Raw genomic sequence first — 21,489 nt, 5'->3', positions numbered from 1 at the left:
AGTGCCCTTAAAAGAAGGGCCACCAGAACACATCCTCTTTCTCTGTTCTCTGCCATGTGAGGATACAGGGGAAGATGGCCGTCTGCAAACCAGCAAGCAGACTCTCCCCAGGCAATGGGTCTGCCGGTGCCTTGATCTCAGATTTCCCAGTCTCTAGGAATGTGAAAAATAAATTTGTGTAGTTTAAACCCCTTAGGCTATGGTATGTTTGTTGTAGCAGCCCAAATGGACTAAGACGAGTAATAACACAAGTGATGGATGTGAAGGTGATCTAGGGAAAGAGCGTGTGAAACTTTTTGACTTATCTCCATCTCTCAGTGTCCTGAAATTCCTGTGTCATTGACAGTTGAAGTAAAATGTGTTCCACCACATAGAGGAGTGGCCTCTCTCAGGTTAGCAGGCCCTGGGATCCCTGGCTTAGCCGCCTTCTAGCTCTGGGGCCTTGGGCAACTCCTTTAATCCTCCTAAGCTCCAGTGTCCTCACCTCTCAAAGGGAGGAGCCCTACTTCACTGGGTGACTGTGAAAGTTAAATGAAATAATACGTGCAAAGCATGTCTTACCATAGTGTTCAGGAAATAGTAACTCTGGTTACACAGCTTCCTCCTGCCTACAAATGGTGACTGAGCCTCCTTTTAAATCACCTGAGTCCTCACATTCACCAACAACCTAAAGACAAATTACAGACCTTTCCAAATTTTCACACTGGCCTTTTGTCAAGGACTTTTGTGATTTTTAACATGCTGAAGGTCTGATGGAATGTGTCCAGAATTATAAGATGTTCTGAAATATTGGAATTGACTAGGTGTTAGTGCCATTGTTAAACACAAATGGGAGTAGCAAAAGTCAGTGTGCAGGAAAAAAAAGAATAAAGTAGTTATGCAAAGGGAAGAAAGGGCAAGAAACACTGAAAGAAGGCAGCAATCTGCTGGAGCCAGTTGCTACCAGCTTGGAGAGCAGATGGTTAAATTTTAGGGATTTTGAGCCAGTTGTGAAACTGTTGGTAGCTTGAAACCCATTACGGTGGGAGTACTTACACTAAGGAAATTGAAAAAGGACTCAAACAGTGCTGCCCCTTCCCTCCACCAGGCTGGTTATTAAACATTTACCAGCATACTTCTGACAAAGAGGTTCCAAATGCTTCCTAGTTCTCATCCATGTTGAGGCCCAGACCTATCATGTCTGACAGACCTTGGATTATAAGTGGCACCCTAGGCTGGGCGTGGTGGTTCACGCCTGTAATCCCAGCACTTTGGGAGGCCGAGGCGGGCGGATCAAGAGGTCAAGAGATCGACACCATCCTGGCTAACACGGTGAAACCCTGTCTCTACTAAAAATACAAAACATTAGCTGGGTGTGGTGGTTAGTCCCAGCTACTCGGGAGGCTGAGGCAGGAGAATGGCGTGAACCCAGGAGACAGAGGTTGCACTGAGCCGAGATGGTGCCACTGTACTCCAGCCTCGGTGACAGAGCAAGAGTCCGTCAAAAAAAAAAAAAAAAAGAAAAGAAAAAATGCACCCTAACATCCAGAAAATAAATTCCCCTTTCTTTCCTTCCCTTTTTTTCTTTTCTTTTTTTTTTGGAGATAGAGTCTTGTCCTGTGACCCAGGCTGGAGTGCAGTGGCATGATCTCAGCTCACTGCAACCTCCCCACCTGGGTTCAAGCAAACCTCCCACCTCAGTCTCCCAAGTAGCTGGGACCACAGGCATGGGCCACCATACTGGGTTAATTTTGTATATTTTGTAGACAGAGGATTTTACCATGTTGCTGAGGCTGGTCTTGAACTCCTGGGCTCAAGCAATCCTCCTGCTTCGGCCTCCCAGAGTGCTAAGATTACAGGGCATAAGCCACCATGTCAGGCCCTTTTTTTCCTTCTTTTAGACAGGGTCTCAACCTGTCACCCAGGCTGGAGTACAGTAGTGCAATCCTAGTTCACTGCAGCCCTGACCTCATGGACTCAGCAATCCTCCCGCCTCATCCTCTCAAGTAGTTGGGACTACAAGCATGCAACAGTGCAACCAGCTACATTTTGCATTTGTTTTGTAGAAACAGGCTTTTGCCATGTTGCCCAGGCTGGTGTTGAACTCCTGGGCTCAAGTGATCCTCATGACTCGCCTCCTACAGTGCTGGTGATAGCAGTGGTGGCCCATCTGGAGGAGCCACTGTGAAGATGCCGGCTGCAATGGGGAGGCGGGGCCTGGGTTGCGTGCTTTGTGAGGCTGGTGGGAGTCCCGACCCCTACCGAGTTGGCAGGGTGGGAGCCCCATGCTCCCAGGCACAGCTGCAGCTGCTCTGGACCTGGGCATCCCTGTGCTGTCAGGAGCCCAGGAAGCCCTTGCCCCTATAGGCTTGGAAGTACCTGCTTCCTGCTCCCTGACCTCTTCCTGCTCCCAGCGCCTGCTCCAGTGCACAGCACAGTTGTGGCTGAGCCCAGGTGCTATCGCAACCTGGCTGGGTGTGCACATGCTCAGGTGGTGTTGATATGCCAGCCCCCTGCCGCCCTGGGCTTCTCCAGACTTTGGGCACCAATAAGCACGGGAGGGAGGTTGGGAGGGCTGAGGGCAGCTCAGTGTGAGCCTGCCAGTGCCCCCCAGGATGAAAAACCTAGGCACTATGGATGGCATGTTAATGGCAGGAGGCAGACAGGTTCCTGGGAAAAGAGCAGGTCTCCAGTGAAACCCCACCCTCAAGCCAGGAACGGCCTGAAGCCTGGACTGCCAGTTCCGGGTAGAGTACGCAGCTCAGAGTGAGAACTTACGGTGCTTTTTCCGGGCCTGCCCATGACCCGATCAGCAAGCACTTCCTCCTTTCTGAGCCCATAAAAACCCCAGACTCAGCCAGACTCACACAGACACTGGGACTACCAGCTGTAGGAAGGAGCTACCAACTTTGGGCCTCCTTGACTCGCTGGGATGACCTGCCTGTGGAAGGGAGCTACCCACTACAGGTCTCCTCTCTGCTGAGAGCTGGATACTCGTCAGGATGACCTGCCTGCAGAATGGAGCTATCCACTTTGGGTCTCCTGAGAGCTGTTCTGTCACTCAATGAAGCTCCTCACCACCTTGCTCACTCTCCAGCTGTCCATGTATCTCATTCTTCCTGAACATGGGACAAGAACTTGGGATCTGCCAAATGGTGGAACTGAAAGAGCTATAATACAAACAGTGCTGAAGCATGCTCCCATCCCCCACCATTTGCCACATTGCAGGTGATGACAAGGAGAGAAGAGCTGCAGTCTTTTGGGGAGTCCAGACCTAGGGGCTCCCCGAGCCAGGGCTGTGACACCCTCTTTGGGGCTCTGCAGTTCCTGGCATTTCCAAGCTGCCAGGCACCATCATGTTCCTTGGTGACTGCAGTGGAAGCCATTTGCAGTATGCCTGGTCCAGCTGCAGCCTCGCACAGAGCTAGCGCCTGTGCCAGCGCCTGTGCCGACGCCTAGAACTGCCCATCCTGCTGTAGCTGGCACACCTGGCTGTGTGCAGTGGCTGGACCCCATGCTTGCTCACATACCCCTTATCCCTCTGTGCCTGGCTTGCCCTTGGAAGGCATGAGATCCAGGCCAGTAGCGTGAGCTGAGTACAGCGTGCCGGGTCAAGTGGTAGAAAAAACCCAGCAGCCTGACCAAAACTCAGGCAAAGGTGCCACCAGCCACAGAGGTTTCTGGCTGGAAAAGCAACACCCTAAGGATCATGTGACACTGAGATTACAGCACAAGCCAGTGTACCTGGCCAAATTCCCACTTTTATGTTAGCTTCTACTGGCTACTCATTACTTGGAACCAACTTCATGAAACATGCAAAAATGTGTACATGTCTTTATGTGCCTCTTCCTCAGGAGAAAGGGACTAGTGGTCAGAGAACAGTGAATCAAAAATAACAGATGAAGCTTAGCTTTCAGATAAATGTCACTGAAAACACATTATAAAAACAGTATTGCCTAACGCTTACATTCCCATAAGCCTCTAGGAAACATACACAAATTATACCTTTATCTTAAAATCACTGCCTATTACATTACTACTGTCATTCCCTTATGTCTCTTTGAGCTGAGGTTGGATTTCACATGCTGCTGGAAAGTACAAAGTACCAGGATAAGTATAGGGGTAAGTGCTGTATTCATTGAATAATTAACCACAGTCTAGCAGGCCCTTGAAAGAGCACGTGAAATGGATATAGCCTGCTCTCATAGGAGCTGTCCAGGGAGGAACTGGCACTAGGCACAGAGTGCAAGCAAGGCCAGAGAAAGTAGTGGTTCCTTATACAGCAATACCTAGGGAGGCACTGAGCCCCAAATTAAGAGAATGCAACCAACTGACAGAAAGTTTCCCCTGGAGCAGTGGTTCTCACCATAACCATGCATCAGCACCAGCTGGAGAACTTGTTAAAACAGGTTGTTGGCCCCTCAGTGTGAAGTAGGGACCCAGAATTTACATTTCTAGCAAGTTCCCAGGCGATGCTTGTTCACCAGCCACACTTTGAGAACCACTACCCTAGAACTTGCCATTCAAACTGTGGTTTTTCGACCTGCAGTATCAATATCATCTGGAGTTTCTTAAAAATTAATACAGGAATTAAATCATTAAAAAAGAAATCTGGGGCTGGATGTGATGGTCCATGCCTGTAATCCCAGCACTCTGGGAGGCTGAGGCAGGCGGATCATGTGAGGTCAGAAGTTCGAGACCAGCCTGGTCAACACGGTGAAATTCTGTCCCTACTAAAAATACAAAAATTAGCTGGGTGTGGTGGCATACAGCTGTAATCCCATCTACTCAGGAGGCTGAGGCAGGAGAATCGCTTGAACCTGGGAGGCAGAGGTTGCAGTCAGCCGAGATCATACCACTGCACTCCTGGGAAACAGAGCAAGACTTGTCTAAAAAAGAGAGAGAGAGAATGCTGGGTAATGAGCATGAGTTACTTTTAAGATTTTGTTGGTATGAAATGACCCTTCAAAATCTGGCTATGCTTGGCTGAACTGATCATAGCTGCTTTAAAGGTGAAACCAGACCCTGAACTCAAAGATCCACTTAAGGTGCAGAATGGAGCTACCCACTTTGGGTCTCCTGAGAGCTGTTCTGTCATTCAATGAAGCTCTTCACCACCTTGCTCACTCTCCAGTTGTCCATCCCCACCCTGAAGAATCTACCAGTGACAGGTCCTCTTCACACCCTTTTTATTGCAATAGCTGGACATGGCTAGCCCAAGATGGAGTTAAAGTTATATGGCGAAGGTTAAACTCTCATCCTGTCATCTACTCCGGACCTTGCTAATTATCACAATGCCAAGTCTGTGACAAACTATCTTCTCTGTCTACCTCCCTCAGCCTTGTAGCTTCAGGTCAAATGAACCTCCCCCTCAAAGCATTCACAAATATGACCAGTCTGTGATAATCTGTGAACATCCTGCAGTGTTTGCTGAAGGCCACACCATGGAATTCTGTGCCATTCACGTGGCATCAAATCTCAGATTACTTTGAGTTACCTCTCTCCCACTATCTTCTTATATTACTCTTACAATTTCCATTGTTCAATTTTCTTCTTCCTGCAACCAGACTAAAATCCCTTTGAAGCTTTGAGCTGCTTCATGTGCCCACAGAGTCTAGCACAAAGTAGAATTCAGTAAACTCCTGTTGCTTTATTGGTTGATAATCTTAAAAAGATACATCAGGGGCTCTGAAGAAAGTCAAAAAATCCTCTTCCACTGTCCCTTAGAAATCAACTATTAAAATGGTAATTTTGCCTGTTCTATTAGTCCCATACTGCAAATACAATAAAAAATACTGGAGAGCTGTCAAAACATAAGCTCAAAACTTCTTGGTATTCTATACATTTCATTTTGCGAATCAAGAGAAGACTAGCTATAAATAACTGATTTTTAAAAACTGGCTTTTTCTGCCTTTTCCCAAGCTGCTCTTGCTGAGTTTATAAGAATGAGGAATGGTAAGGAAAGGTAAGAAAGGCAGGAAGTCACTGTGCTACCAAAAGGGTGTCCCTGGCAGACCTCTCCATCAGGTGGCAGAGGAGTGAGTTTCCGAGGCCGCTGTCTAAATGTGCCATTTCCCCTGCAAAACCAAAGTCCAACCCCATTCCTTTTTCTAGGATGTTAGCTTTGGGAATTCTTCGGAAGTCATCCAGTCTAGACCTCATATTGAAAAAATGAGGAAACTGTGGCCCAGAGAGGTGATGTAACTCGGTACATCCACACTAAAAGCCAAGAACTCCAGCTCCCAGCCCAATCTTCTTTCAACTATGTCATGATTTTATTTCAATTCACTATTTCAGGGACAAAACAAGGCATTTCAGAATGTTGCTTTGTTCCAGCCTACCTTCTACTTTAGTCATTCATTCAAAATTCAGTTATTGATCACTCATTACAGGCCAGGCACACAGTTCTCAGTGCTTATAACACAGGAGTGTACAGACAAAGATTCCTGCCCTATCCAGCTCGCACAGCAGGTTCCTTCTGCTGTATAGCGGCTGGGAGAGGAGAAAAAGGAGGAAAAAACAACTGAGACATAGAGAGGAAAGGAGGGAAGTGATCTCTGTTCAATTTTTCTTTTCTGGTTTATGGTTTTTCATATTTATATATATATTATATATTTCAAGTACTATAAAATCCATCCATTTAAACTATACAGTTCAGTGGTTTTTAGTATACTCACAAAGTTGTGCAGCCATCACCACAATCTAAGGTTTAGAACACTTTCAATACCCACGAAAGAAAGCTCATGCCCATTAGGAATCACTCCCCATTCTCTCACCCACATCCAAACCCCAGGCAACCACTAATCTAACTTCCTGCCTCTATGGATTTGCCTATTCTGTATATTTCATATAAATAGAATCATATAATATGGGACCTTTTGTGTCTGGCTTCTCCCTCGGTATAATGTTTTCATGATCATTATGCTTTAGTGTGTATCTATACTTGATTCTTTTTTTTTTTTGATGGAGTCTTGCTGTTGTTGCCTAGGCTGGAGTGCAATGACGTGATCTCGGCTCACTGCAACCTCCATCTTCCGGGTTCCAGCAATTCTCCTGCCACAGCCTCCTGAGTAGCTGGGATATTGGCGCCCAGCACCACGCTCGGTTAATTTTTGTATTTTTCATAAAGACGGAGTTTCACCATGTTGGCCAGGCTGGTCTCAAACTCCTGACCTCAGGTGATCCGTCTGCTTTGGCCTTCCAAAGTGCTGGGATTACAGGCATGAGCCACCATGCCCAGCCACTTGATTATTTTTTATTGTTAAATAACATTCCAACATTCCATGTATTGAATCCATTGTAATCCATTCATTTACCCCATCATCTTAAAGTTTCTATCAAAAGGCACACACCATCTTTGGAAGGATTATGTTAAAAAATGCAAAGTTTAGGAAGAAATACATCCTGTCCCCATTTCCAACCTTTTCTGGGAAGTTGTTTCAAAGAATCACCGTGCAGTACCTGACCAGATCCATCCCCAGCAAGGCTTCTATCTCAGCAGCTGGCTCTCTGGTGTTGACGGCTTCATTGGCTATGCACACTCCATGTTCATTGGCTCCCATTTCTGCCCCCCAGAGCCAGGCGGGTCTGCTTATCATTATGGCATGGGTCCTCGGAACTTGGTCGATTGAAATGTAAGTGCACTGAAAAACAACCACAGGAAAGAAAACGGCATCACCTGTCAGGTACTACCTCATTTCCACCTGGGTACTTATACTGTACCATCGTATCAGTTACAAACAGAGCCAAAAAATAAAAGGCCTTGGGAATACCCTGATTCTTAAATCTTCACAACGCAGCTCAAAAGTCTCCATGGTGAGTTTCAGTCTGTGTGGCTCATGCCAATCTATTCCTGGTGCTCACGTAATAGGGCAATCATCTTGAACCAGCTATTCAGCCAGTCATCATCCTGAACATCCTAAGCCTGCCCATTTCAACAGGCACAGGCGGCTGCCAGCATTCACCAATATTGAACACAGCTATTTACGAGCCCTACCTTCAAAAGAAACTTTATCTAGAAGCCTAAGATAGAAAGCAGATAAAAGGGAAGATCTTTGTCTAAAGAAAGCAGAACCCTGAGTCCCCCTGCAAGGACCATCGGGGTTTCCTGTAACACAGTTTGATAACTTACATGGTTGCTCTAGTGGTGGAAAACAGAAAAGGATCATAACATTTGCATTTAACTACTGCATTACACTGTGGGCTTTCCTGTCTGTCCCATTTGATCCTCACACTAAGACAAAGAAGGTGGACACAGAAGGAAACAGTCCCACGGAGGTACATCTCCAGCTGCTCTCAGAACTGCAGAACATGCAACTTAGTGGGGCATCTTACCTTCTCCAGGCTGCGGTGGCTTTACCTGGAAAATGAGGGAGCTAATTTGAGTCAAACTATTTCTTCCCAAGTATTTTTAACCTCAGAACACTTTCTTCATACAAACTCTTACACAGAATCATAAGCACAATAAAATCAGGCCAAGTATGTCCAGGCAAAGGGAGGAACAGGCCTGGGACCAGGGTGTGGGTAACCCTCAGAGTCTCGCCCTCCTGTGCTTCCCTTTTCCCTCCCCACATTGTGACCCATGGCAGAGGAACCTGCAACTAGCTTCCCCATGGGGGCCTCCTGACTCTGACATTCTATGAGCCTATGACACACTCTTTGTGTGGTGGATGCTGTATTGAATTCAAGTCTCTAAGTTACACAGTGCTCTGGAGCTCTCAAGGGAGAATTTTATCAGCTGCAGGAGTCATTTACATTTTAAACTGGGCAGCTGAAAGCAACAGCAGTCTTAGATCTTTTTTTAACTCAAGACCCAGCTATATCGACTGAATGCAGCCCACAAAGCTATTCTGTATTGACTTCCCATAATTGCTAAACCTCATGTAAGAGCTGAAACCCGTGTGGCACACACGTTGGTCAGGTGACTTTGGCTCTGCACAATTCATGTTAGGTGTTGCTCTGCACTGGGATAATGTCATTTAACTCTATAAATATTTGCAAACTGAAAGCTAATTATATCCAGAGGTTTTCAAGAGACTCTTGAATTTTTCATGGCAAACTGACAATAAAATATACTCACGATTTGTCCCCTACGCCGTTCCCAAAAGTAAGTTATTCAAAAAAATAATAATGATTCTTGTAGAGCACAAAGTTGGCCACAGCAGTAATCAAACTGCTCCTCTGTGCTCTTCTGAAATGGAATTGACGTTTACATCTTAACATTGCACTCTATGTCAAAAAGTAGTCCAGGCATTGACCAACACTTTCCAAAACCCCTGTGCCAGTGACAACTTTTGTCTTGAAAGCAACAAGTAAATAGGAAACTAATCTCAGCTTCTTAAGCACAGATTTATTATACAGGTTTTTAAAAGGGCAGGAAAAGAAGTAAAAATTAGGAAATGGTTTATTTTTCCTCAAATTCATTTTTACACACTCATTTCTATTTTCTCAATTATTTACAGAGCACCAACTACACGCAAAGCATTTTGTGCTAAATGTTGCAAGCAGAAATCAGTGAGGAGGCCCAGGCCCTGTCCTTTTGGTTGGGGAGGAAGGCAAAAGCATGCACACAAATTCCTATGAGCCCAGGCCAGCTTCAGGGTCTCCAAGGCCTGCCTGCTTCCTTCCTGCAGCATCTTGCCACTGCCTCCTGCTTTGCCCTTCTGATCCACCCAACCCTGCTCTGCTTTTCCTCTTTCCTGTTCCATTACATTTATCCCCTTCTGAAATACTATAGAATTGATAGACTTATTGCATGTACTGTTTATGTATACTATCTCCCCCAGCTAGAGTGTAAGCCCCAAGAGGGAAAGGGGATATCTTTGTTATTTAATTCACTGACATACCCCAAGTCTGATACATATTTGACATCAATAAGCCTTTTTTTGGATGGGTGGCTGAGTGGATGGATGGAGAAACTACAAAGATCTAAGGGAGCATAGAAGGTAAAAGTTCAAAGAAATGAGGAACACATCCGCATGGTCCTCTAGAGGCTGGATCAAGTGGGAGAAATCTGAGTTGACTTTAAAAAACGGGCCAGCCATCAAGGTGGCTAAGGACTTAAGAGAGGAAGGGGCATGTCAAGGGTCTCCATAGTCCAGAGAGGTGTCTGCTGTGCCACGTGGGGGAGCTGCCATGATGTCATTAAGGCACAGAACTGCAAGGGCTTAATACGGACTGCCTGATTAAAAAAATGTTGACAACTGAATCAAAAAGACCAGATGGTCTTCGTAGGAGTTCAAAATATATGCAGCTAACTTGCTTTTCAGGCCAAACTCAGAATGGTGAGGAAGGAAGGGGATCCCCAAGTAGCCAGATGGGCCCAATCAGCCCTCCTAAGCACCAGACCGAAAGCCAGGCAGCCAGGCAGCCAGGCCCCGAGCCTGGAACACATGCCCCGTGCTGCATCTTTGTCACAGGCCACAGAGCATGGGCTTCATAAGGGCTCTTCTATGACAGCCATTCACACCTGCTCTATTATGTTTTAACTCTGGCTAATCACAACCAGGTGAGCTGGGGGAGGGGTAAACACACTTGTCTCATGTAGATAGACTGGCTACTTAAAATCCCACTTTGGGAGCAAATCTCACAAAATCAGGAACACTTACACAAAATTTAATTAGCTAAACTCGGTAAAGTCAGCCATCTAGAACATGAACTCCACAGCCATTTTTAAATATAAAATCCACCCACCTTTACAACTGCCACATTATTAATGAGCCAGAGAAGTCAGATTTGAGGAAGCAAAAGAGGTTTCTCCAGGTACAAATAGCCAAAAAGCACCTGACATCTTCTTTCTGTGTGGCAAAAACAATTTAGTTCCCCAACTCAAAATTCCTAGCTTAATTTCTATTAGAAAAGAAAAAGAAAAAAGGAAAGTGTTCACCACTTAAAAGATGGATCTTTACAGAGATGGTTCTGGTCTCAGCTTTGGTTATTAAAGTGAACTGTGGAAAGAGATGAGCAATTGGTCTTTCTGCCCCACGGCCACTCCCACCCAGCCTTTCATAAAACAAATCTGTCAGTTAGTGTGACCTCTGGGTGCCCAAGTCACATAACAATATAAGAATGCCCAGAGCAGGAGTGTGCAGAAGCATACTTCTAAATGTCAGCATGCCCAGTGCTAATCAGGGGGTTCCCAAGGATCCGCCTGTCCTGAGCTTGCCACTCTCTCAGGGACCACCCGCCAGGTTAGGTTGGAGGATAGAAAACATGAGCCTCGAAAAGACCCTAGAGCCAAAGACAAAAACAATTCTGCAGAGCAAGCCCTTCACTATTTTGTGTGATTACGTCGGAAATGAAAAAGCAAGATCAGCTTTATGCCGTCACTTCACCCCATCCACATTCCAACACACACTATTTCTGGATACCACCCAGTGAAAGGGGAAACAGAGACACTCACACAATAGACGTTTCAATTAATGAAACACAACCATTGTGCCTTTCGTACTGTACTCAGATGGTGAACACAACCCTGGCACCACCAGCAAAAACCATTGTGAGATGAGGTGATGAGTCAGCCAAACTTCTCAGGGTGGGGGAAGATGGCAAGGAAAATGGGATGCTTTGGAGAGATGTTTTTAGCTTTCACAAATTTGTAGCTCTAAAGGAACATTGATAATTATCACTGAGGGTTTTTGATTTATTTTTAATTACATATGTGAGTGTGTGTGTGTATTTTTTGTTTGTTTTGGAGATGAACTCTTACTATGTTGCCCAGGCTGTCCTCCCAACACCTGGGCTCAAGCGATCCTCCCCTCTAAGCCTCTCAAGTAGCTGGGACAAGAGGTGTGTGCCACCATGCCCTGCGTGTTTGTTTTTATTTTATTTTTTTGCTCCAGTGTCTTGCCTGCTGTTTGACTGGTTTTAGGAAATGTATTCTTAAGGTTCATATACGTTTAAATAAAGACAAAAGAAGGTGCTGAGATCAGAGGACAACATCCTCAACCATACTTTAGAAGAACTGTTTTTTATTTCACTGAAGCATAAGATCTTTGGGGAGGAACAATGCAAAGGTCTGAGATCAGAAATGCATTTGGGAAAGGGGACATTATGGAAGGAAGTCCTCTGCTAAGCCATGCTCTCTTGGAAGTGAGGGAGACACTTCTGACTCCATATAAGACTGGGGACTCCAGATTCTGGAGCTGGCTAGAAGAAAACAAAAAAAGAAAGAAAGGAAGGAAGAAAGAAAGGTGGCGGGGAGAGGGAGGGAAGGAGGGAGGGAGTAGGGAGGGAGGCAGGAGGGACAGAGGGAGGGAGGGAGGGAGGGAGGAAGGGAGGGAGGGAGGGAGGGAGGGAGGAAGGAAGGAATAGTGCAAATCTGTCCAGTGAAGGAAGGAAGGAAGGAAGGAAAGAAGGAAGGAAGGAAGGAAGGAAGGAAGGAAGGAAGGAAGGAAGGAAGGAAGGAAGGAAGGGAGGAATAGTGCAAATCTGTCCAGTGAAGGAAGGAAGGAAGGAAGGAAGGAAGGAAGGAAGGAAGGAAGGAAGGAAGGAAGGAAGGAAAGAATAGTGCAAATCTGTCCAGTGGTCATGAAGCTTTGCTCAGCTCTCCCTGACTCCAGACTGACTTGTACTTTCCTATTGTAAGAAATAATTTTCAGAATTAAAATTCAGCTCCCCCCACCCCCACAACATACACACACCCCACACACCACAAACACAGCCTCCATCTGGACAATTTTACTAACAATGCTACCAGCCATCATTAACTGGTAATTTTCTATTCTTCTTGTAAATATTTTCAATGATAAAGGGGAAATGATCTACCAAAAGCCTTCCCCAAATCATGAAAGTTATATAAACTCATTGATGACACTGAATCCATACAGTATTTCATGTAGTGGAAAACAGACAAAAATTTAAGCTAATTTGAAAAAAAATGAGGAAATGATAAAGACTTTAAAAAGGAAATAATGAAGACAATATTTATTAACAAAGAAAGACTCTTTTAAAAAATATTATGTGTCAAATCTAACTTTGTTATAAAGAATTCTGTCTCCATAAATTCTGGTATAATTAGCCTCTTGGACACCAAGTATAAGTAATGTAAACCTTAGCCAAAATCCCACTGTTTTTCTGGAAAAGAAGTCTAATGTTGGATCCATTTTTTTTTCCTAAATAGAAGGTTCAACCATGTAAGAATGGACCTGTATCATCCATTAGCATGCATGCATACACAGGCACACACAAACACATACACACACACACACACACACACACACACACCTGCACACCATAATCCAGGAAGTTATTCCTCTGCTTCTTCAACACGTCTACCTAGAGGGAGGGCAGGACTTGGGGTCAAGTTGAGATGAGTTCTCTGATGCATCCTCAGAGAGGACAGAGGCGCTTTCAAATATTGATACCTATTTACCCATCCTACCCTGCAACCAAAAGAGATGTTATTAAAAGCCCAGAATACACAAGGGAAAGACTAAAGAATATAAAATTAGGATGTTCCAATCTGCAAACTGCAGCTGAAAAAAAATATCCAGTGTAATTTCGGAAACTGAGGAACTCTGTGCTGGAGGATCTTATTTCTTACTCTTCTAGTCTTAAGTACAGTGAATTTGATATATGGAGATGATGGCTGGATGGGACTGACTGACAGGGGGATAGAGGGTGGCTAAGTGGACAAGTTGAAGGGAGAGCCGCCTGGAAAGGAGGATCAGTTGGCACATGGGTGAGTGGAAGAATGAGTAGTCCACAAGATTTTTTGCATGATTTTTGCATGTGTCCAGAGGTTTCCCCAGAAACGTCATACTTGAGAGTGTCGACGTCCCAGAAATCATTTTCTGAAAATATAATCATCTATTATATAATTAGTTTCATATAATTATTAAACAATATAATTATTAAATAATATAATTATGTATATATAATTATTAAATAATTTATATAATTAAATTATTACATACTAAATTATATAATAGAGGGTTATATTCTCAGAAAATGATTTCCTGGGACCTCAACACTCGAGTATGAGGTTTCTAGGGAAACTTCAGGATATGTGTTTAAAATGTCATGAACTGGACTGGGCGTGGAGGCTCACGCCTGTAATCCCAACGCTTTGGGAGGCTGAGGTGGGTGGATCACTTGAGCTCAGGAGTTTGAGACCAGCCTGGCCAACATGATGAAACCCTGTCTCTATCAAAAATACAAAAAACATCTGGCTATGGTGGTGCATGCCTGTAATCTCAGCTACTTGGGAGGCTGAGGCATGAGAATCGCTTGAACCCAGGAGGCAGGGGTTGCAGTGAACTGAGATTGTGCCACTGCACTCCAGCCTGGGTGACAGAGTGAGATTCTGTCTCAAACATAAAATAAAATAAATAAAATAAAATAAAATAAAATGTCATGAAATGGCTGAGGAATAGATGGGTTTTTACGAAAAGTTCTTACTCTTCATAGTTTAAAAGTCTGTATTTTAATAGTTGCTTGTATAAAAGTTACGTGATAGTAATTGTGGCTCCTAGACCTAAATATGGAAAGAACCCATCATTCTGTACTTGGGACAAGTATAGGAGATGGAGACAGAAGTAACTGTGAGGGAACTAAAGGGGTAAGAGTAAGTTTGAAAAGCAGATTCAGCAGTATGTGATGTGCCAAAGATAGTTTTGGAACTGAGACCTGGAGTCACAGCAATTCTCAACATTAGTTCATTCTTTAAAAAAAAAAATCCTTCTTCCCAATGTTCTCCTTAAAGCTTTACAAAGTGCTTTCATGCATCAGCTCACGTGTGTCTCACTAAAGCCTGTAATGCAGGCAGAGGGGAGTACTATGATCTCTATCTGGCAAATAAGGAAACTGAGTTTCAGAGATGCTCGAAGGCCCAAGACCCTACCAAGGGAGAGGCAAAACACAAACCTAGGACCCCTCTCTCCTGGGCCAGAACTCATCCTCCTAGTTTCAGGTGGTTGTAAATTTCAACTGACATGCATAGTGGAGTGTCAGGTTAAAGGGAGAAGCGGATATTGGTGTTGAGGCCTGGAAGGATAAACAGAAGTCTACGAAGTAAATGAGAGGAGGGAAGAAGAAGGATCTTCTCAGCAAAGGACAGAAAGAGCAAAAGCACAGAAAAATGGCAAGTGTGTTATTTGTTCAAGAAATGGCAAGCAGTTCAGTGTAGCTGGGGCCTAGAGTACAAGCTGAGAGGGCTCAGCTAAGAATGAGAATAGAAAAGTAAGCAGGAAATCATACAACACTTATGGAGGTCAATTCTTATAAAAGCTTTACCCTATGACCCAATGATGCTACATTTGGAAGTACATCCAATGGCTATCTCTACACATGCACAAAATGACTTATGTACAAGGTTCTTCACAGCTGCACTTGCTGGACTAGCAAAACACTGGAAAGAACCCAAGCATCCACCAATAGAGCGCTAATTAAATAAACTACGGTATATCTCCACAATGGATTACTATGTACCTGTAAGAAAAAATAAGGACAATCTCTAGATATAGAAAAATCTTTAGAAAATGTTATTAAGTGAAACTAGGAAAGTGCAGATCTTTTCTGTAAGTTCAAAGTTACATATTAAAAAATCATGTTTAATAGTAGTGTACATAAGGTGTTGCATTCACACACAAAAATAGAATATAAGGCCAGATATTCAGTTTTTTGTGTGTTTGCATAAAATACTGGAAGGATATGCATGAAATTAATAAAAAGAGTTATACAGGATGGAGACAAGGGAGGAAGACTTCTTACTGTGAACCTTTTAAATATCATTCAATCTTTGAACCACATAAACATATGATTACCTATTCAAAATGAAAAACTGCATTTTAAAATGTCTTTAGCCAAATGAGTTAAAAACTTATGTCTACACAAAAGACTGCACACAAATATTTATAGTACCTATGTTCATAATTGCCAAACTTTAGAATGAACTAAGATGTCCTTCAATGGGTGAATGGAAAAATAACCTGGTATATCCAGACAATGGAATATTGTTCAGTGATAAAAAGAAATGTGTCATCAAGCTTGGAAAAGACAGGAAGAAACCTTAAATGCACATTACTAAGTTTAAAAAGCCAATCGGAAAAGGCTACGCACTGAATGATTCCAACTATGTGACATTTTAGGAAAGGCAAAAGCATGGACACAGTAAGATCAGTGATTTCTGGGGGCTAGGGTAGGTGGGTGAATTGGTGGAGCGCAGAACCTCTAGGTAGCAAAAGTATTCTCTATGATTCTACAATGGCTTGTCATTACACATATAGGTACACCCACAGGATATACAACACAAAAAGTATAAACTATGAACTTTAATTAATAATACTGTATCAGGCCGGGCTCGGTGGCTCACACCCATAATCCCAGCACTTTGGGAGGCCAAGGCGGGTGGATCACTTGAGGTCAGGAGTTCAAGACAGCCTGGCCAACATGGTGAAATCCCGTTTCTACTAAAAATACAAAAATTAGCCAGGCATGATGGTGGGCACCTGTAATCCCAGCTACTTGGAAGGCTGAAGCAAGAGCATCGCTTGAACCCGGGAGCTGGAGGTTGCAGTGAGCCGAGATCATGCCACTGCATTCTAGCCTGGGTGACAAAGCTAGATTCTGTCTCAAAAAACAAAATATATATATATACTGTGTCAATACTGGCCCATCAATTGTAGCAAATGTACCACACTGATGCCAGACGTTACTAGCAGTGGAAACTGGGGGCAGGGTAAGGGGTTGTTTGGGAACTCTGTGCCTTCCGTTCATTTTTCTGTAAACATAAAACTGCTCTAAAAATAGTCTATTAATTTAAAATAGAAAAGAAAGACAGAGAATAAAAGAAAGGAAAAGAGAGCAGGGTGCCAGTTGGGAAGAGTTCTGAATGGCATACAAATCAGCTTGGACTCTCATCCTTTAAACAATACGAAATATTTTTCAGCAAGGGAGTGATGGAGCTATGTTCTGGGAAGAAAATTTTGGTAACCCTGTATGGAGAAGAAACAGGAGAAAGAGACCCAGGGACGAATAAGAAGATTGTAGCAGAAGAGAGATGGACTCAGTCTGAACGAGTCAGGGGCAGCGGGGAGGAGATGGACACACAAGAGAGGGGGCAGCGGGACTCAGTGACAGATGTCCCTGTGCACTGGGGATGGGGAGAGGGGGAAGTGAGGGTCAATGTTTCCTGTGGGCTTCTAGCATAAACGTGGCCGACAATGGTGCTGTTAGAGCAACAGGGATATATGAGCTGGGGGAAATGAATTTGCTTTCTTACCTGTGAGGTTATTTCACCTGCAGAATATGCAAGTGGGAATGCAAAGAGGAAGCTCAAAACACAGGTATGGAACTCAGAAGAGAGGTCAGAGCTGCCTTAGAGGCTAATTATGGTATATATCACACTGTACTTATGGAAGGGGATAGAATTTAACCTAAACATACCTGAGTAATCATATACTATTGGTTAACTAGCAAAAGAAATCTAGCCTCGCCCTTAAAATAATTGTAACCATGAGAGTAAAATAAGAGTTATGTAGCCTATCCTCCAAAAAAGAAAACAAAATGTTTTGAAATATTCATTTCAGACATGTTTATAAATTGCTTTGTGTGATTTTTGAAGTTACTACGGCTACTTAACAAATTACCCCAAACTTTAGTGGTATAAAACAACTTTTTTAATGCTCATGGATTTGAACAGCAAATAGCAAGGATAATGCGTCTCCACTCCAGTGTCTGGGGCCTGGAATCATCTGAGAGACCGAGGAACGATAGAGAGAGGAGCGAGAGAGAGAGAGAGAGGAATGAGAGAGTGAGAGAGAGAGAGAGAGAGTGAGAGACTGAGAGAGAGAGAGAGAGTGAGAGACTGAGAGAGAGAGAGAGAGAGGCTGTATCCTTTTATGGCCCAGCCCTGGAAGTCACAGAGCATCACTTCCACCATGCTCCACTGGTCAGAGCAATCACAAGCCCTCAAAGATTCACAGTGAGAGTGAAGGGCGTAGACTCACCTTTCCCTCTTCATGGGAGGAGTGCCCTTTGCACTGGAAGAAGGGCACGTGGGATGGGATTTGGTGCAGCCACCTTTGGGAACTTAAATCTGCCCATGTAAAAATCAAAGATTATTTTAGTTTGTATGTCTCTCAGGAAAAAAAGGGTAGAAATGTTCAGGAAGGACAGACAGGGAAGGTCAGTAACAACTCAAACCAGCAATCTTTATCCACACAGAGTCCACTCTATTCCAGGAAAAGAGAGAAACATTTGAACCCAAATAACGTGAACATTCACTCACTGATGAATACCCATTTAAAACCTAACATGCTTACCAGGGAACCTAGCACTCTTCTTCAACTGTAGGAGAGGAAAGTTCCACTAAAGTTTCAGGGGTTTTTATTAAGTTAGTGGCTCAGTAAGAGAGGAAAGTGGGTCTGGTGAAAGCCCAGTAGGAGACAGTCTGCCACCGGATCATCCAGACAGCCCATGTGAAGTCCTGCCCACTTGTCTGTTCATTTCAGTGCCTTTGTTAAATTCATGTAAAATAAGCAGCCCCTCATAGAGTTCTGTTCCTCTTTGGTGCTAATTACTGCTTTTAAAGAACTGAAACAGAGCCAGTGATTTAAGATTTAGATAAGAAAATAAAATACACATTGGACATAATGGAAGAGTTTAAGAAAAAAAAAGAAAATACAAATTGATGAGTGCCTATTTGAAACCAAGCACAAACATCAGAAAAATCAGTTTATTTTGTGAAGCACAGAGCACCAAAGAAGAGAGGTTATGCAGTGAAAAGAGCTTCTTCATTTACTAGCCCTAATTTATTTTCTGCAGATTTTCATTTCAAATTACCATCTAAACACACACACACAGAGAAACACACACAGGTAAATATACTTATAAATAAAACATAACCAAGAAGGTTATGCCTTGAATGCAAAGATGGTTCAATTTGTCACATAAATATAAAGAAAAAAATAAGTGATTATCTCCATAAGTACTGAAAAGATACCTAACAAAATTTAATATCTATTCCTGAGTTGTTATTTTTAGAAATACTCAAAATAGAAATTCATGTATACTTTTTTTTTTTTTTAAAGAGATGGGGTCTCACCATGTTGTCCAGGCTACTCTCAACTTCCTGGGCTCAAGTGATCCTCCCACCTCAGCCTCCAGGGTATCTGGGACGATAGGCATGTGTCACTGTACCCGGCTTACGTATACTTTTTAACATAAGCCAGGTGCAATGGCACACAAAACTACATAAATCTCAATCCCAAAATCACCAGCTTACTTAATAGGGAAGCACTAGAGACAGCCCCACTCAGGTCAGGTGCAGAGCCAAGGACAACCACTATTTCTACTACTACTTAACATAAAACCGAAGATATTAAGCCAAAGCAATAAAACAAGAAAACAATTAAAGACAGAAGAACAACTAAACAGTCTCTATGTGCGGGTGATATAACAATATACCTGGAAACCCCAAGAGAATCAATGATAAAAGCTGACACAACCAATAAAAGAATTTAGTAAAATGGCAGAAAGTACAATTAACATAAAATTGCCATTGTGAAAGTTTGACAACACATTCTGGGAATACGAAGAAACAGGCATTGTCATACAGTGCTGATGCGAATGCAAAATGGTACACCACCTATGGAAGGAAATTTGATAATATTTAATAAAACTACATTTTTATTTACCTGTGACCCAGCAATTTCATTTCTAGGCATGTATCCCAAAGAAATACTGACAAAAATAGTATTTTTAAAAGACTCAAAATAAGAATTAATGGATAATGTTTTATCATGATAAAAATATATAAACTGAGGCCAGACATTATGACAGATGCATAAGGCTGTTATCCACTTCAGTGTTGTTTGTAATAGCAGTAGCCTGAAAACAACCCAAATGTCCAGCAGCAATATGGGGCGGGTTAACTATGATAACATCCATAGAATGAAACACCACACAGTTCTAAATGAGGAATTATGACCTGCATGTACTGTAGGGAGTGATCTCCAGAATATGTTTTGAGTTGAAAAATACAAAGTAGAGATTCAACCTTAGAAAGCTGATTGAAGAAAATAAAATAGTAAAATAAAAATGAAACAAAATGCAAAGTAGAGAAAAGTATACATGGCATGCTGCTGTTAATCAAAGAAAGGAGGAAAGGGACCAGGATGAATACACACATGTGTATGTGATTTATTACATATATATGTGTAATTTTGCAAATGGAAGGATAAACCAAGATCTTCCAAAACTTGATTACCTATAGGGGAAAAGATCATGGAGTAAAGGGGACAAGGATAGAAGTCAGACTTCTGTGAATAAATCTTGTTTTTTAGATTTCACTTTAGAACTATGTACATATTTTACTTAATTACAAAACAACGGCCATAGGAGTGAGCATAGAGCTCTCCCATGACCTAGTTTTCAAGGCTATGAGCAAACCTGCATGGAAACAGGAATCAGCAGAACTGACATGACAGCTCTGACTTGTGAGCAAGCTTCCAAGAAAAGAGAAAAGAGAGTAAGTGTGACTCACGAGACCGCAATGCACGACGTACCTCAACCTTGCTCTCCTGTTCGTGATCAGCAGCCGAGAAATACACAACCTCTTGCACTTCATCTCTGGGTCGGGCTGAATTTTTCCCAAATACCACCAGACCATCCTTAGCACGTGGAGGGAAGGCCACAAAACAGTAACTTGGAGGAGCTGCAGCCATCCTGAAAAGAGAATACCAGCGAGAGTGGAAGCAGGCCTCACATGGAACATTGCAACAGTGAGTTCTTCAAACATATTTCACCAGCTAAAAGGGTTTTACTATTCAACTGTGCACAGCTAGCTCATTAAAAGATCCCAGCTGCCAAATGAAGGTGGGGCGCCTGCAGTGGAATGACAGAGCCACCAAGACCAGATATTGTTTAATACTCTGTGGGATTAAATGAGCTCAGATTTGCAACAAACCACGGCGGCAGCCAAAAGTGCAGTGACGTGGGAGAAAGGAAAGGAAGTTATTGTTCTAGGCAGAAGACACAGACACACACCACACATACACACACTGCAATCTGTTCACAGTAATAAAATAATAAATAAACATACCTTAATACTAACTACACAAGTGCCTCAGATCCAGAGATGCATAGCCACCACATAACAGATTTGGGGTGTGATGTGGAAATGGGTCTAGAGATCAATTGAAAGATACCCTGCTTTGTTGTTTTTAGTAGTTTTATTCCACCTCGATGACATAACACTCAAACACCTTTTGGTTTTCTGTCCACCTCCCCAGCTGCTCCTGGACTGGCTTGTTCTACCTGGCCAGTGCACATTCTCACTGCTTCATCCTTCTTTCCTCATTTAATGCTCTTTTCTAGCTGGGAAAATGCATCCATGCTCAGAGCTTCCCTTGTCAGTTACACGCTGATGACTTACACATTTAATTGCAGCCGGGTTCTCATCTTAAGCCTCTGACCTACAGACCCAACTGCCTGCCTGATATCTGAGGCTGATTTCGTCTTCTTCCCTTTTCAAGGTTCTTTATCTTGGTAGCCAAGGTAACCATCCTT

General features: G+C 43.2%; 1 protein-coding gene across 3 annotated transcripts in view; it reads right to left on the bottom strand.

Moving 5' to 3' along the window:
• SCRN1 (secernin 1) overlaps positions 1–21,489 on the bottom strand; it is a 73,226-nt gene that overhangs the window by 29,213 nt on the left and 22,524 nt on the right. Inside the window, exons 2-5 of one of the 3 annotated variants that reach the window (XM_077996972.1) lie at positions 20,487–20,646; positions 17,928–18,016; positions 8,314–8,338; positions 7,441–7,622 (exon numbers count right to left, since the gene is read on the bottom strand). In XM_077996972.1, the coding sequence (XP_077853098.1) occupies positions 7,441–7,577 (137 nt within the window). In that variant the 5' untranslated portion in view covers positions 7,578–7,622; positions 8,314–8,338; positions 17,928–18,016; positions 20,487–20,646. The remainder of the gene's footprint in view (positions 1–7,440; positions 7,623–8,313; positions 8,339–17,927; positions 18,017–20,486; positions 20,647–21,489) is intronic. The other 2 variants (XM_028845906.2, XM_015133781.3) reach the window with 2 other exon arrangements.

This window comes from Macaca mulatta, chromosome 3, assembly GCF_049350105.2.
Source record: "Macaca mulatta isolate MMU2019108-1 chromosome 3, T2T-MMU8v2.0, whole genome shotgun sequence".
NCBI classification, from domain to species: Eukaryota; Metazoa; Chordata; class Mammalia; order Primates; family Cercopithecidae; genus Macaca; species Macaca mulatta.
The sequence above is the reverse complement of the archived record's forward strand: the minus strand, read 5'-3'. Positions and strand labels throughout refer to the sequence as shown.